General features: G+C 38.3%; 1 protein-coding gene across 3 annotated transcripts; it reads right to left on the bottom strand.

Moving 5' to 3' along the window:
• Positions 1-1,778: 1,778 nt before the first annotated feature.
• Positions 1,779-11,258, bottom strand: ctsla (cathepsin La). 3 transcript variants are annotated; one of them, XM_074670031.1, is made up of 8 exons: positions 11,253-11,258; positions 5,705-5,836; positions 5,501-5,623; positions 4,729-4,881; positions 2,815-3,039; positions 2,512-2,680; positions 2,311-2,428; positions 1,779-2,181 (listed from the first exon to the last, which is right to left on the bottom strand). In XM_074670031.1, the coding sequence occupies exons 2-8, from the start codon at positions 5,825-5,827 to the stop codon at positions 2,082-2,084; spliced, it is 1,011 nt and encodes a 336-aa protein (XP_074526132.1). In that variant the 5' UTR covers positions 5,828-5,836; positions 11,253-11,258; the 3' UTR covers positions 1,779-2,081. The 3 variants fall into 3 exon arrangements, with proteins under 3 accessions (XP_074526132.1, XP_074526131.1, XP_074526130.1); XM_074670030.1 differs by lacking the exon at positions 11,253-11,258 and adding an exon at positions 6,775-6,904; XM_074670029.1 differs by lacking the exon at positions 11,253-11,258 and adding an exon at positions 6,775-6,931 and having other exon boundaries at positions 1,780-2,181; positions 5,705-5,839.
• Between the last annotated feature and the right edge of the window lie 1,062 nt (positions 11,259-12,320).

Below are 12,320 nucleotides of genomic sequence, written 5' to 3'. Positions count from 1 at the left end.
TCTGTTTTGCGGTTTTTGCTGTTTTTCAGCTTTCCAAACTCCAAAAAATACAGCAAAGAGAATACAGATAAAACAAAACAATCATACACTGTAAAAAAAAAAAAAAAAAAAAAAATTAAAAGCACTGGCAGCAACGTCTCCCTACATATACCGTAGAATTACAGTCTAACACTGTAAAAACACAGAACTACATGAAATAATTGTAAAAAAAAAAAAAAATACAGGACTAGATCTTACAGTCAAAATTATTTGAAATACAGTATTTCCTAGTTGATAAATTACAATTATATTGTAAAATAACATAAATTCATTCAAAACATTTAAATCACATTCCTTTCTGGTTAATCTCTATAATTTCATGGTATAAATTGTTTAGTTAAAAAAAAGTCCAAGTGAGCTACAGTAATTTCCTATTAAAATACTATTTTTCCTATGTACAGTAACTGATTTTTAATGTATTACATAAAACTAAAGATAAATGTCTGCAAATTTACAGTATTAACTTGATAGTAGAGAATCTGCTTTTTGTTGTTTTATATGAAAACAGAAAAAAATCGGTTAAAAATAACAGGCTTTTTCCAGTAAATTACGTTTTTATACAGTGTAGGTGGACTCAAATAAAAACAGCCTTAGTCTGGTTCAGAAGGCACCTGATTGTCAGCACCAGAGGGAACCAGAAGATCAATACATGAGTCGATAGACACACACAAACAACAAGCTGTTTGGCGTTGGCAAAGACGATTCAGACAAATTTTCATGGGTGAAACAAAGAAATAATCAACCAAACACTTCTTTCCTTACTTTTTGTGCTAAGTTTCGCAGTTTGCCTGAAAACAGAATCTGCAGGATCAGGGTTTAATTCCCAAAACATCACATATAAAACTAAAAAAAGGTCTGACATGAGGTGTCATATTATGTCAAAGATATCAGTTGAAGTTTGATAACCAACAGATAACCACTGTTTTTTTTTTCAAACTGAGAGAGGAACAAAGAGTTGGACCCCGCTGAAAAAAGGAAATGGTAGTGAGAGATGTCTCACCGCTGAAACCCAACACAGCCACACAGCCACTGATGGTGTCGACCTTCTCCTGAGTAAAAAACAAGGACACTGAATTATCCTGTTACATTTTATGAACAAAAAAACAGTTGTTTGAATGAGTTTACATGAGAATATTACCTTGTATTAATCTAATCATTAGGTGTAGCTGCCGCTCACATCCTCCACCTTTCTGACTCGTATAAGGTGACCTGCAGTAAAGCGTTTCCCCATGAATCAGCGCTATTGTTACAGGATGAATAATCCTATAAGATCCTGGTACCAGACTTCAGCGAGCTCGGCTCCTTTTTCACAAGACCACATGACCCTTTCTCAACATTTCAGACCGGCGTGTAGGATTACAGCGGGAGGCCACGTTATGATATCTGAATACCAGAAATATCACACATGAAATTATCTTTGTAGCTTTGAGTTGATTTTTTTTTAAGGTTTGTTGGCAACAGGTTGGAAAAACAAGATAATCCTTATTGAGTGCACCTGTGAGCCAACGTCATATGTTTTCACAGCAATATAAACACAAAAGGTCATCAGGCAACGATTGTGGAAAAGCTTACCCAACTTGAACGGGTTTTACTTTTATTTTTAGCTGAATTAAATGAATAAAAGAGCTTCACATATACACGAGGCAAACTGTGCTGTATTTACTGTGTTCTTCCAGAAAAGACTCTGAACACCTCCATAGTGTTTGACAACTTTAATTGATCACAGTAAAAGTAGAAAAAAAATCATTTACAATGACCGAAGCAGGTTTTAACATTTCACTGAAAAGTAGCATACACATATTTACAAAGAATAAAACACTAGACTAAAATCTTCAGACAAAATAAAGTGGCGTTAAACCAGCCAAAACAAAATGGCGCCATTTCCCTAGAACAACAGTGTTTTCTCTCCTCGCGACACGTCTCAGGATCTCCCGCCGATGCTCGCCGCTCCCGCCGAAGCTACATCCTCCGGCTTTCAGCCAAACAATCGCAGTTACAATAAAAAAAACACTATGGTGCTACAAAGAGGAGCTGTGCAAATGTTAGACGAGAGGATAGCTGGCGGCTGTCGCGATGCCACAGTGGTTCTTCCTGTCTTTGGCCATCTTGATGTAGCCTTTGTCGCCCCACTTTTCACTCCAGCTGCAAACAAACACAACAGAAACGTCAGATGGAAGTTCTGCTGAGATCTGATCAGAATTCAGAAAACCAGAATCAAAACTCAGCCTCTGAACTCTTCCCGTTCGACTAAATATAACCAACATAACTGACCTGTTCTTCACAATCCAGTATTTCTTGCCATCCACATCTTCTCCCTCGAAGCCGTAACCCACCACCAGCACGCCGTGGTCCAGCTCCTCACTGCTGCACTCCTTCTCATAGTAGATTCCTTTCAAGAGAAAACACAAAAACTTTAATTCAAGCTCCTCAAAATTTGGCAGATCTGTCACAAAGAGGGTTTTTGATCCTCACCTGATTGGTAGAACTGGAAAGACTCGTGTCCAGCATCGATGGCGACTGAGACGGGTCCCACTGCAGCTACGGCCTTCATCAGTGCACGCTCCTTACCGCTGGGGATGTCGACAAATCCAGTGTCGTTGGCGGAGTTGAAGGCGGCGTCGTAGTGACACGGCTGGTCATCCTAAGAAAAAACAAAAAGATAAATAAATGAGCAGGTAGTTTGTTTGGGTCATGTTGACAACTTAACATTTTTTGCATCCAAAAAAATGTAAAAAACAAGTCAAAAGCTGTGGAATTCTCCTTTAAGATCCGTACCGTTCCCAGGTAAGGATAGGAGTCCTCAGAGTCCAGGCCGTGGTTGTCCTCGACGTACTGGAAGGCCTGGTCCATCAGACCTCCATTGCAGCCCTCATTGCCTTCAGGTCTGGAGCAGTCCACCAAGTTCTGCTCACTCAGAGACACCAGCTTGCCGGTCTTCCTGAACTGCTGACCCTCCAGAGCTCCGGTGGTGCTGAAAGCCCAGCAGGAGCCGCACTGGCCCTGAGGTAGAGGAAAGAAAACAGCGTCAATGATATAAGGTGCAAAAGCTCACTACATCACACTTCCAGAGTTTGTGAAACAAGGCAGACAAAGCCTAGAAAAATTAAGACCATTTTTTTAATATTACTTTATCATTTTTTTCCCTTTTGAACTCTGTCTGTTTTTGTAACTTATTGTGAATCAATCTGAGATGCTGAATAATCCAGAGATGCGCAGACAAGTTGGTGACAATCATATGCAACAGTTTTCAGAAATACTATGATTAATTTATTCCGAATCAGTTGAACGCAGAAAGCTCCTTTTGCGCCTCTTCTTGACAATAAACTCAATACTTTTGGATTTTATGACTACTTAAGTGATCTTTAAGTATAAACTAGAACAGAAATGGTAACTGAATGAAGTTTGTTGGGTCTTTTTAGGACTTATGAAATCTTATCAAGTGCTTTTGTATTATCTTAAGTAAAAATAATCTTATTACACTAACCAAAATCAACTTATCAGTCAATAAAATTGTCTGGTTCAAAAATCTGCCAAAAGAAGAAAAAAAATTTGCATGAAACTAGAATAATGTCTTAATACAAGTAACTTTTCTCTTGTTACTGGCAGTTTTTTTTACTTGTTACAAGCAATTCAGACCTTATTTCGTCTTTAAATAACTTGAAACAAGACATTTTTCTGGGCAACTCAGGTGGGTGTGGCTTATATTAAGTCTAAAAAGATATTTTCACTTAAAATAAGACAAAAACACTTGATATGATTTCAGTTTTTTGCAGTGTAGAGCAGCTGAGCTATAAATATCTCTCACTCCTGCCTTGAACAATCCTTTTCTTTGCATTAGTCAGGCCGCTGCAGTCTGATTCTAAATACCAGCTGAAATAAAGGACTTCCTACAGTAAAGATCAGATTGGACGTTGCACTCCAGCACTTAAATGTATAAGACAGAGTCGCCCCACCCTGGCCTAGTTTACAGTAAGCTGGTCGGGCTGGTTTCAGCTTACAGGGTGTTAATGTATACCGAGGGGTTGGAGTGGACGCTCTGTGCTGCCAGGAGGAGGAGGAGGAGGAGCGGCGTGTGTGTGTGGAGAAAACAGATAACAAAAACAAACTTGATAGCAGCTGTGTTATCTGTCCGTCCCTGCAAAATATTAACTTCTGTGGACAAAGTGCTGCCAATTACAACACCGTGACAATCAAACTTTTCGAAGTCGCGTGTTGTGTAATCTTGTTTACCAAATTTCTGCGACAGCTGATGTCACGTTGGAGTTTTGGCTCATGTGTGGTGCGAACATAGCATTTAAAATAGGAGGCTGTGATTAGATATGGAGGGAGCATTTCAGTGCAATAACAAGTGAGTGTGTTGTGCAGTCATTGGTGTTTCCAAGAAAGTGACAGATGCATGTGTGCTGAGGGAAATTACTTTGAGCCCTTTTGGTGAAACTATGTGATGTGAGAAATGTTTGAGCTTCAGGTGTTTTTTTGTGAGTCACTACTTCTTTGAATTCGTTTTAATTGTTATAGAAGAGCGGAAAAAAAGCCTCGTCATCAAACCCCAACGCTTTCTTCAGTTTTACCAGTGGAGTTATGCACCTACATGTCGTCAACATGATAAATATGTTTAACAACACTGCAGAAAATACAGAGGTGTGCATTTCAGACCCTGCATGTGTGTGTTTTAAAAACCGGCATTACCTGATCCTTGACGGGGGTGACGTAGCCCTGCTCCCTCCAGTCCACAGCTCGTGGGGCCTCCAGGAAGTTTGGCTCCAAGAACAGGGATGCCTTGGACTTTCTCTGTGCTTTGTGCTTGTAGCCGTTCATGATCTGCCTGAACTCCTCGTGAGTCTGTGGAAGAGAAAAATATGAATCATTGATGCTGAAATTACAAATTAGAAGTGTATACTTGCAGGTGTTTGTTGTCTTATTGTTGTCAGTGTTGTAACAGCCATGATATTTGGTTGCATTTAGTTTTATTTACAGAGTTTGCTTTGCTTAAAAATGCGATCTTGTGAAGGTAAATTAAAGGAAGTTTAAGAAAAACATAGATTATAAAGCAGACAATTTTCTGCAGCTGTGTTTGGACATTGTAAACAGGTGTGCCTCTTTCATATTTCAGGTGTGTTTTGGTCAATCCAGGCTCTGAAGTGGGCTGAATGTTACCTTTTTTTAAATAAAAGTAGTTTGTCTTTTCCTCTTTTATTTCCTAAGGTTAAGTTGTTGTTATTTTCCCATTTCCTTCTTCCTTCTGTGTGGACATGTGTTTTACATTTACACTGACTTGAGAAAGAAAAACACGTTTCCGTTCTTCATTTAACTCTATCGTCCCACACCTCAAACTTTTGCAATCTTTTTTCACCTTATCTTCTCCCACAGTTACCGTGCCATTCTCCAAGTATTAACACCTTCAACAAGAGTTCTGATATGTGCTTTGTTAGTGAGATATGCACAGGTTTTGTGGTCATACCATATCTCCAAAGTGGTTCATGCCCAGACTGTAGGAGTGTTTGCCTAGGGAGTGCTCCAGGTTGTGCAGCTCGATCTTCTTCAGATTCTTCTCCCACACCATCCTCCTCCAGCCCTCCTCTTTCTGCAAAACAATCCTCATCATTCAGTCTGCTCATCCTGCAGACAACATAAAAAATGTGGCTAGAATGAAAGAAATACATACCTCATGATATTTCTTTGTATGCCAGCTCTTCCACAGATCCCAGTGCTGGTCCAGCTGAGGGTCCAGGCTGGGGGCTGACATGGCTGCACTCAGGCAGACGACCAGCAAGGCTAAAGGCAGCATTGTGGCTTCCTACTGGGACACAACAAGAGAGAAAAGACGTTAGGACACCGTGTTCAAAGGAGCTGGTTTAATCATTAGTGGAGGCCTCATAAACACTAAAGTAGCGCTTTCCTGGGAAATTGAGCGATTTCATTTATTATGCAACAGGAGTCTTTGATAGTTCCCGTCTGCTCTGTTGAATCATGTAGAATGAGATCAGCAGTTATGAGAATTATGCACATTCCCGAAACAACAGTCATTTCCGGACTGCTCGTCTCATAATGGGCCTCCCAACAAAACATATCATCGATGCTAGAGTTGATAATACTATACGGGTTGTATGCAAGAAATAAGCGCGGATGCATGTGTTGTTTAAAGTTTGTTTTCCTGCAAGATGTGCTGCGGAAACTGAGCCACATTCCCGAGCCTGTTGGTGTTTTGTTCGCAGTCACGGGATCAGCTCCTGCTGCGGAAAAACCACAAACCCCGGCCCGGACAACGAAACTACAACCAGGAAAAAGAAAAAGGAAACTAAAACTCTGACAGGTAGCTGTCAAAGACACCTCCTCTGCACCGGATGCATTTAAAACATGTGGATGCTTCGCCATTTGTTTATTAAAAGAATTAAAGTAAAGCGATAAAAACAGGCAGGCTAATGGCTGCTTTCAGCTAGCTTGTGAGGAGGACGACGACAACAAAGGCAGCCGAAAGAAACAAGATGGCTAAAGCTAAAATAAGAGCATTAAAAGGTTTGCATTTCAGAGTTAAAAAATGATTATAAATGACATATGTCTTTCAATGATTATTTTTAAAACAGACACTCGGCTGTAAAATTTTAGTCCTACAAGACGCAAAATTTCCCTAACACGGATTCCCTTGATATTTTCAGTCTACATCGATAAATAAAACCTTTTTATTTCAAGTTCTGACCCCAGTATGAAAACTATAAATACTAAATTAAAACTTACTGTCGCTTTTGTCCTCAAGCAGATGGAGAGAAAACAACTGTCTCCGGTCGAGGTTCACAAAGTTTATAAAGCCCCGACTAACACATACCCAACGCCCGACGGAGCTCTCTGATTGGTCCGCTCCTTGTTTATTCCCTATATGCCCCGCCCTGTATCATGACGTCATGCGATGTTGCACGTGATTCTCCCCCTATGGAGTATATGGTTGAAAGAGTACACAATGTTTTTTTGACGATTGTTGCAGAAAACCGGGATATGTTTTTTTTTTTTTTTTCAACGAACTGATTCTAATTTCCGATTGATAACTACAACACAAAGGAGAACCTAATTACAAGATAAAAACACGAAATTTGATTAGAAAAAAAATGCTTTAAACGTGTAAAATCATCTGTTGGTTTCATTTGACAAGAAATCTTGAAATAAAAAGGCTTTGATACTGTTACTGTACCTACTGTTAAAAGAAGAAAAAAACTAATTCGAAGATTCAAATTCTCAAAAATAAACTTCTTGATGCACAATAGGTAAAATAGGTAACCATACCAAAAAATACCCCCCCCCCCCCAAAAAAAAAATAAAAATAAAAATAAAAAATAATGAAAAAATAAAAAATAAAAAAATAAATAAAAAATACAAATAAAATAAAATAAAATAAATACATAAATAAATAAAATAAAATAAAGTATTGTTTATTTTTTAGGGACAAGGAAAAAAACATCAATGTAGTTTTTGAAATATTATTGTGCATGAAAATGGGCAAAATAAGCAGTTGCTCGAGGAATTGTGGTTTGTTTTGTATGTTATCTTTTCCACATTGATTTTACTTGCTTGAACAAAGCTGAGCCATTGAGGTGGTTAAAACTAATTTATTATTAGTGAGTCCTAAAAAAAAATTCAGTGTTACTGAATCTTGAAACAAGTTTAGATTTTCAGCTCATTTTAACATTTTTTTGTACTGAATTTTCAGATTCCCTGACAAAGTGAGACAAAAGAGACTTGTTCATGCTCAGTTCAAGATTATGACATGAACTCTTTGATAAAAACAAGTAAAACAAGTAAAAAAACGTCTAAAGCTCGGTTATGTATTGAATTTTAATTTTGATGAGTGCCAAATAATTTGCAGTGTACTTGCAACATTGCCAGAACTTTAACTCGTTGTTGTTCAGTGGTTGGCCCCTTTAACATCCTCACTCATCATGGTCATATAATTACTAAGAAAGGTGTCGTCTTACTGCAGTAATTTTATTTCTTCACTGGAAAGTAGGGAACAAAGAAACCTGCTTCCTGCAGTCTGACTTGACACTCAGTGTAACCTGATCTCCTGAAGGAAGTGAGAAAGTCAACTCTTTGGCCTTGCAGATGTGTAACCAGGACTTCTTATCAACTTTTTTGTATAAACAGTTTAGACTTCAGTCAGTGAAAGTATCGCTTGCAAAAAATTAAGATCAATAAATCAATGGTATTATATGTAAATTCAGAAATCTAAACAAATCTGTTTCCGCCTGTAAATGAAAACCTGGTTATTCCATTTAGCAGTCTCTTGGCCTAGTTTCTCAGTGTGACCTGGTTTGTTAAGGGCACATGAATGCAAGGACAGAGGTGTACTGGAACACTACACAACAACTTAAGATGTTGTCCAATGACTTCAGTCCACTGGCTCCTTGGTGGCTGAAACTGAGGGATTACTAAGCAAGCCTACGCAGGACTGGGGTCGGGTGGGCTGGAAAGGGGTCACAAGGGGCCTTGAAGCCTGAGCTACTGCGGGAAATGACACTTCAAAATCCTTTTATTTACTGAGCCTTTGTTTGGTGTGCAGAAAACATATCTTTTCATGTGAAGTCTTTCAAGGCTGGTGGAAATCTTTCTAAACGGGTCGCAAAGTTGTACAAGCTTGAGTCATCTTTTTTTCAAAGCCAGAGTTAGTTTAAAACAATGACCCTAAAGATTTTTTAGAGAGCATGAAGCTGAGCAAAATTATGACAACCGCTCCTACAGAGTGCAAACATTGTGTAAAGCTCGTTATAAACACTTCGTTTCTAGGTTTATAACACTGGTCTGCAAAGGGCAAGATAACATGTATAGAAACCATCGACTGTTCAAGGTAATGAACATGCAGGAGGACTTCCTGGATGTGTTGTCACAGTCTGAGTAAATCAGGGTCGATTCTCATGTGATTGATAAGATTTTGAAACTTTGAACAGGGAGGGCTGTTAACGTACAAACAGCAGGTTTGGATCCTTTTTCCTTTGTATCAATGAAAACATGAGTAGAGTACAAGAGACAAGGTATGAATTTCGATTATTTTAAGTCATGAAAAATAATTTCTTATGCTTACATACTTTAAGTATCTCACCTTTGTATACAACCTTTGTACAAACAAAATAAACTTTGGAACTAAGTTCTCTGGATTGGTGGTTTATGCCAGGCTTTCTGGCTTTAGGTAAAGTACTTAAGCAACGCATAGCTTAGCATTAACAGGAGTTAGGGACCAAGATCTTCTACAAACCTGCCTTTGGTCTTTGTACAAATTTAATAAGGTCTAGAAAGTTATTGAGCTTTCAAAGGAGCTAATATTTAGAGCTAAGTAGAGCTGTTTCCAGTCTTTGGACAAATTAGCCAATGGTTAAAATTTCAGAAGAGGAACATGGAGGTAAAACATGCTCACATACTAAGAAAAATACATCAAATATTGAAAATTCTACCAAACTGAACACCAGTATTCTTACATTTACCACTCAACAATGCTTTGACCGTCTGTGTAATGATTCATATCTTTTAGCTGTCACATGCAGAGTGCATGGTGTTCCCAAACTGTCTCTCTGCAACCCTGTGGTCATGAAGTCATGCCATACATTAGGCTGAGAATACATATTTTCCTCACATTTGCACGAATCAGAAAGCAGACATGCATCCTCAGCAGATGCTTTTGTGACTTGATGGAGTTGCTCAAGAAGGACACATGACAGGAGTTGACTAAACACTTCCTGTGTGAGTGTGCAAGTCTGGTTGTTAAGCATCTCTTAATTAAGACAAAACTAAATCTCTGGGAAACCAGTCAACAACTTCATAAAAATAGATGACTTCAGCTGATTTTCTTGACTGTAAATGGTGATAGCAGAGGTGGAGGTGTTTGAAAAAATTAATGCTCAAATTCTATAAGCAAAATATGGTAAAGTAAATGTAGTTTTGTTTGCAGCAGAAGCAACAGAGGCTTTTTTTTTTCAGATGCTGTACATTGTCAATCATACATTCCTCAGATTAGCGCTCAGCTAACACAACAGCTAACAAAGGTTATCAGCTGTCCCCACACAAAGGTTAACAGACCTGAACAGATTAACATGTCTACAGACACTGTGCTGTTTTTGACATAACAGCCTCATTTGTGCTGTTAGTTAACACCATTGATCCACGAGGAGGAAAACAACAACACTGGAGGTCTAGATATGCTAGCAGTCTATTGCGTGTTTAATCTTTAGGCCTACAGGAAATCAAAGCTGCCTCTTTTGGTACTAAATGTGCAGCTTTACTTGTTTCTAAGGTCAAGCAGAGCCACTGAATCTATTCTTTAAGAATGACAACTGAGTGTCCATTTCTGCTGAGTCGTGGTTGGAAGCTAGCATGCTACCTTGACGTAAACAACTTCAGAGTCAGTTTGCTAATCTCAAACTGGAGACTATAGCCTCCAGTTTCAAACTTTACAGGATTTAAATCACCTCAAATGCCTAAAACTTAATTTTTTTTTGGCATAATCTTGTTGGCTAACTTGCAAACATCCTATGCCATTATAACTAGCTTAACTAGATCAGAACATTAAACCACAAGATGCACATCAATTGTGACTGGTTCCTATCTGTTAGCTCTGAGCTAGCATCAAGAGACAAGTTCATAAACCCTTTTAAATGCTTTTTTTTTGTTACATCAACTAATTACTATTTTTTGGCTTCAGTCAGATCTCAAAAGCCAAATATTAAACATGAGTCATAGGCGCTAACTCTGCTCCCTTGAGGCAACAATATTAGCATTTTGATCCCAGTTCACACAGGTATACATGTATCCCAAAAACAGTTATAAGATGTTAATGCTAATGTTGAGCATATTATACTTGGTATACTTAGCATGCTAATAGCAATGCTAGCTCAATGCTGTGCTAACTGCCAACTGGATATGCAATAGCCTTTGAATAATCTGGTCTATTCACAGAAATCAGTTGGCTTTAAAGTAAGATGTACTTTTATTAACTTGTATTTTTGGATCAAATTAACTTCACGTTGCGATAACTGATAAATAACCACACTTCAGTCTGTAAACAATGCTGCAGCTACCTCTTGTTAGAGCATTCAACACTCTGGTTCACTCTGGCCATACATAAAGCATCAGAATGTTAAAGAGAACCCTTAAAAATGTTATTTAAAACATTATACGTCTGTATCCATAGATTTAAGTTTCAATCAAGGTTAGCAGCTTATGACCTTACTTAATCCTGTAGCTTTTGTAAGGTATGACACAAGTATATTGACGTTGCTGACTTCCTTATAGATAACATAAGAATGAAACTCAACCTGTTTTTATTTGGCCTTGGAGTTGTTTACATTAACTCATCAAATGTAACTCACAGGTACAAATATTCTGAAGGTGTGTTCTGTCTTTGTAACCTGTAACCTGTAAGCTTTGATAAAGACCTTATGTAGGCCATGTCCTGTAATGCACTGCATGGGTTTAGTAACTAATGTGTTGTCTGCTTTATTTCAATATGTGCATGAGTAAACCAGGCCTGACTTCATACATGTCATATCATGTCACATATACAGTGTGGGCAGAACTGAATCCAACAGATGTTTGAACTCATGGTCACATTGAAACTATTTTTAAAAAGGTTTTTTCTTGTTGAATATTTTTGGATGAAGTAGAAAACGAACGTGAAAAGACCTAAAAATGCATGTTCTGACATTCTTTGCTTTTGAAGAAGTCTGTTAATGTTTTAATTTTTTATCTACTAATTTATTTCAGACTCAAGACAGAATAAACTATATTCAAAAGGAAAAATCAAACGAGTCATTAGATAATGTTCTGCTGGATAGACCTGACAGCTTCAGGTTCACGTGGTCTACCCCTCACATGATGAATCTTTGTACGTTCAGATGTTTTTGAGAGACAATCGACACCGTCAGCAGGTGGGACAAGTTGAGACAAACTCCAAAGTGCTTCAGGCTGCAGGCTGATCATGTGAATGTGTGGGTGGAGGGAGGGCTGGATGTCACTGCAGCTGAAGCTTCACAATGAAGCCAGAGATGTGTGAATAACAAACAGGAATCTGGAGGAGGCAAATAAAGCAAGGACAAACACCTGTACCTGGAAAACATTATGATTCTTACTTAGTTAAGTGCAATATCTCCCACTGCTGACAGTGAGGGGAGATGTTTTCAGACCTTTAACTTGAGTAAAAATAGCAAAACTACACAATAGAAGTATAAGTTAAACATTCAAAACACCACTTAACTTTTAACAGTATTTTCATGTTAGGTTTTTACTATTCTTCCTCGAGATCCCAG

Source organism: Halichoeres trimaculatus, unplaced genomic scaffold, assembly GCF_033239565.1.
Source record: "Halichoeres trimaculatus isolate MK-OKI-2021-1 unplaced genomic scaffold, fHalTri1.1 fHalTri1_scaffold_5, whole genome shotgun sequence".
Classification (NCBI taxonomy): domain Eukaryota; kingdom Metazoa; phylum Chordata; class Actinopteri; order Labriformes; family Labridae; genus Halichoeres; species Halichoeres trimaculatus.
Note: the sequence above shows the minus strand (reverse complement) of the source record. Positions and strands in the feature narration are given on the sequence as shown.

Coding starts and splice junctions, on each gene's coding strand:
- ctsla (XM_074670031.1), bottom strand. CDS start 5,827: ATGCTGCCTTTAGCCTTGCTGGTCGTCTGCCTGAGTGCAGCCATGTCA. Junction 4,882..5,500: donor TGAACCACTTTGGAGATATG/GTATGACCACAA, acceptor TCTCTTCCACAG/ACTCACGAGGAGTTCAGGCA. Junction 3,040..4,728: donor TCACCCCCGTCAAGGATCAG/GTAATGCCGGTT, acceptor CCTCTACCTCAG/GGCCAGTGCGGCTCCTGCTG.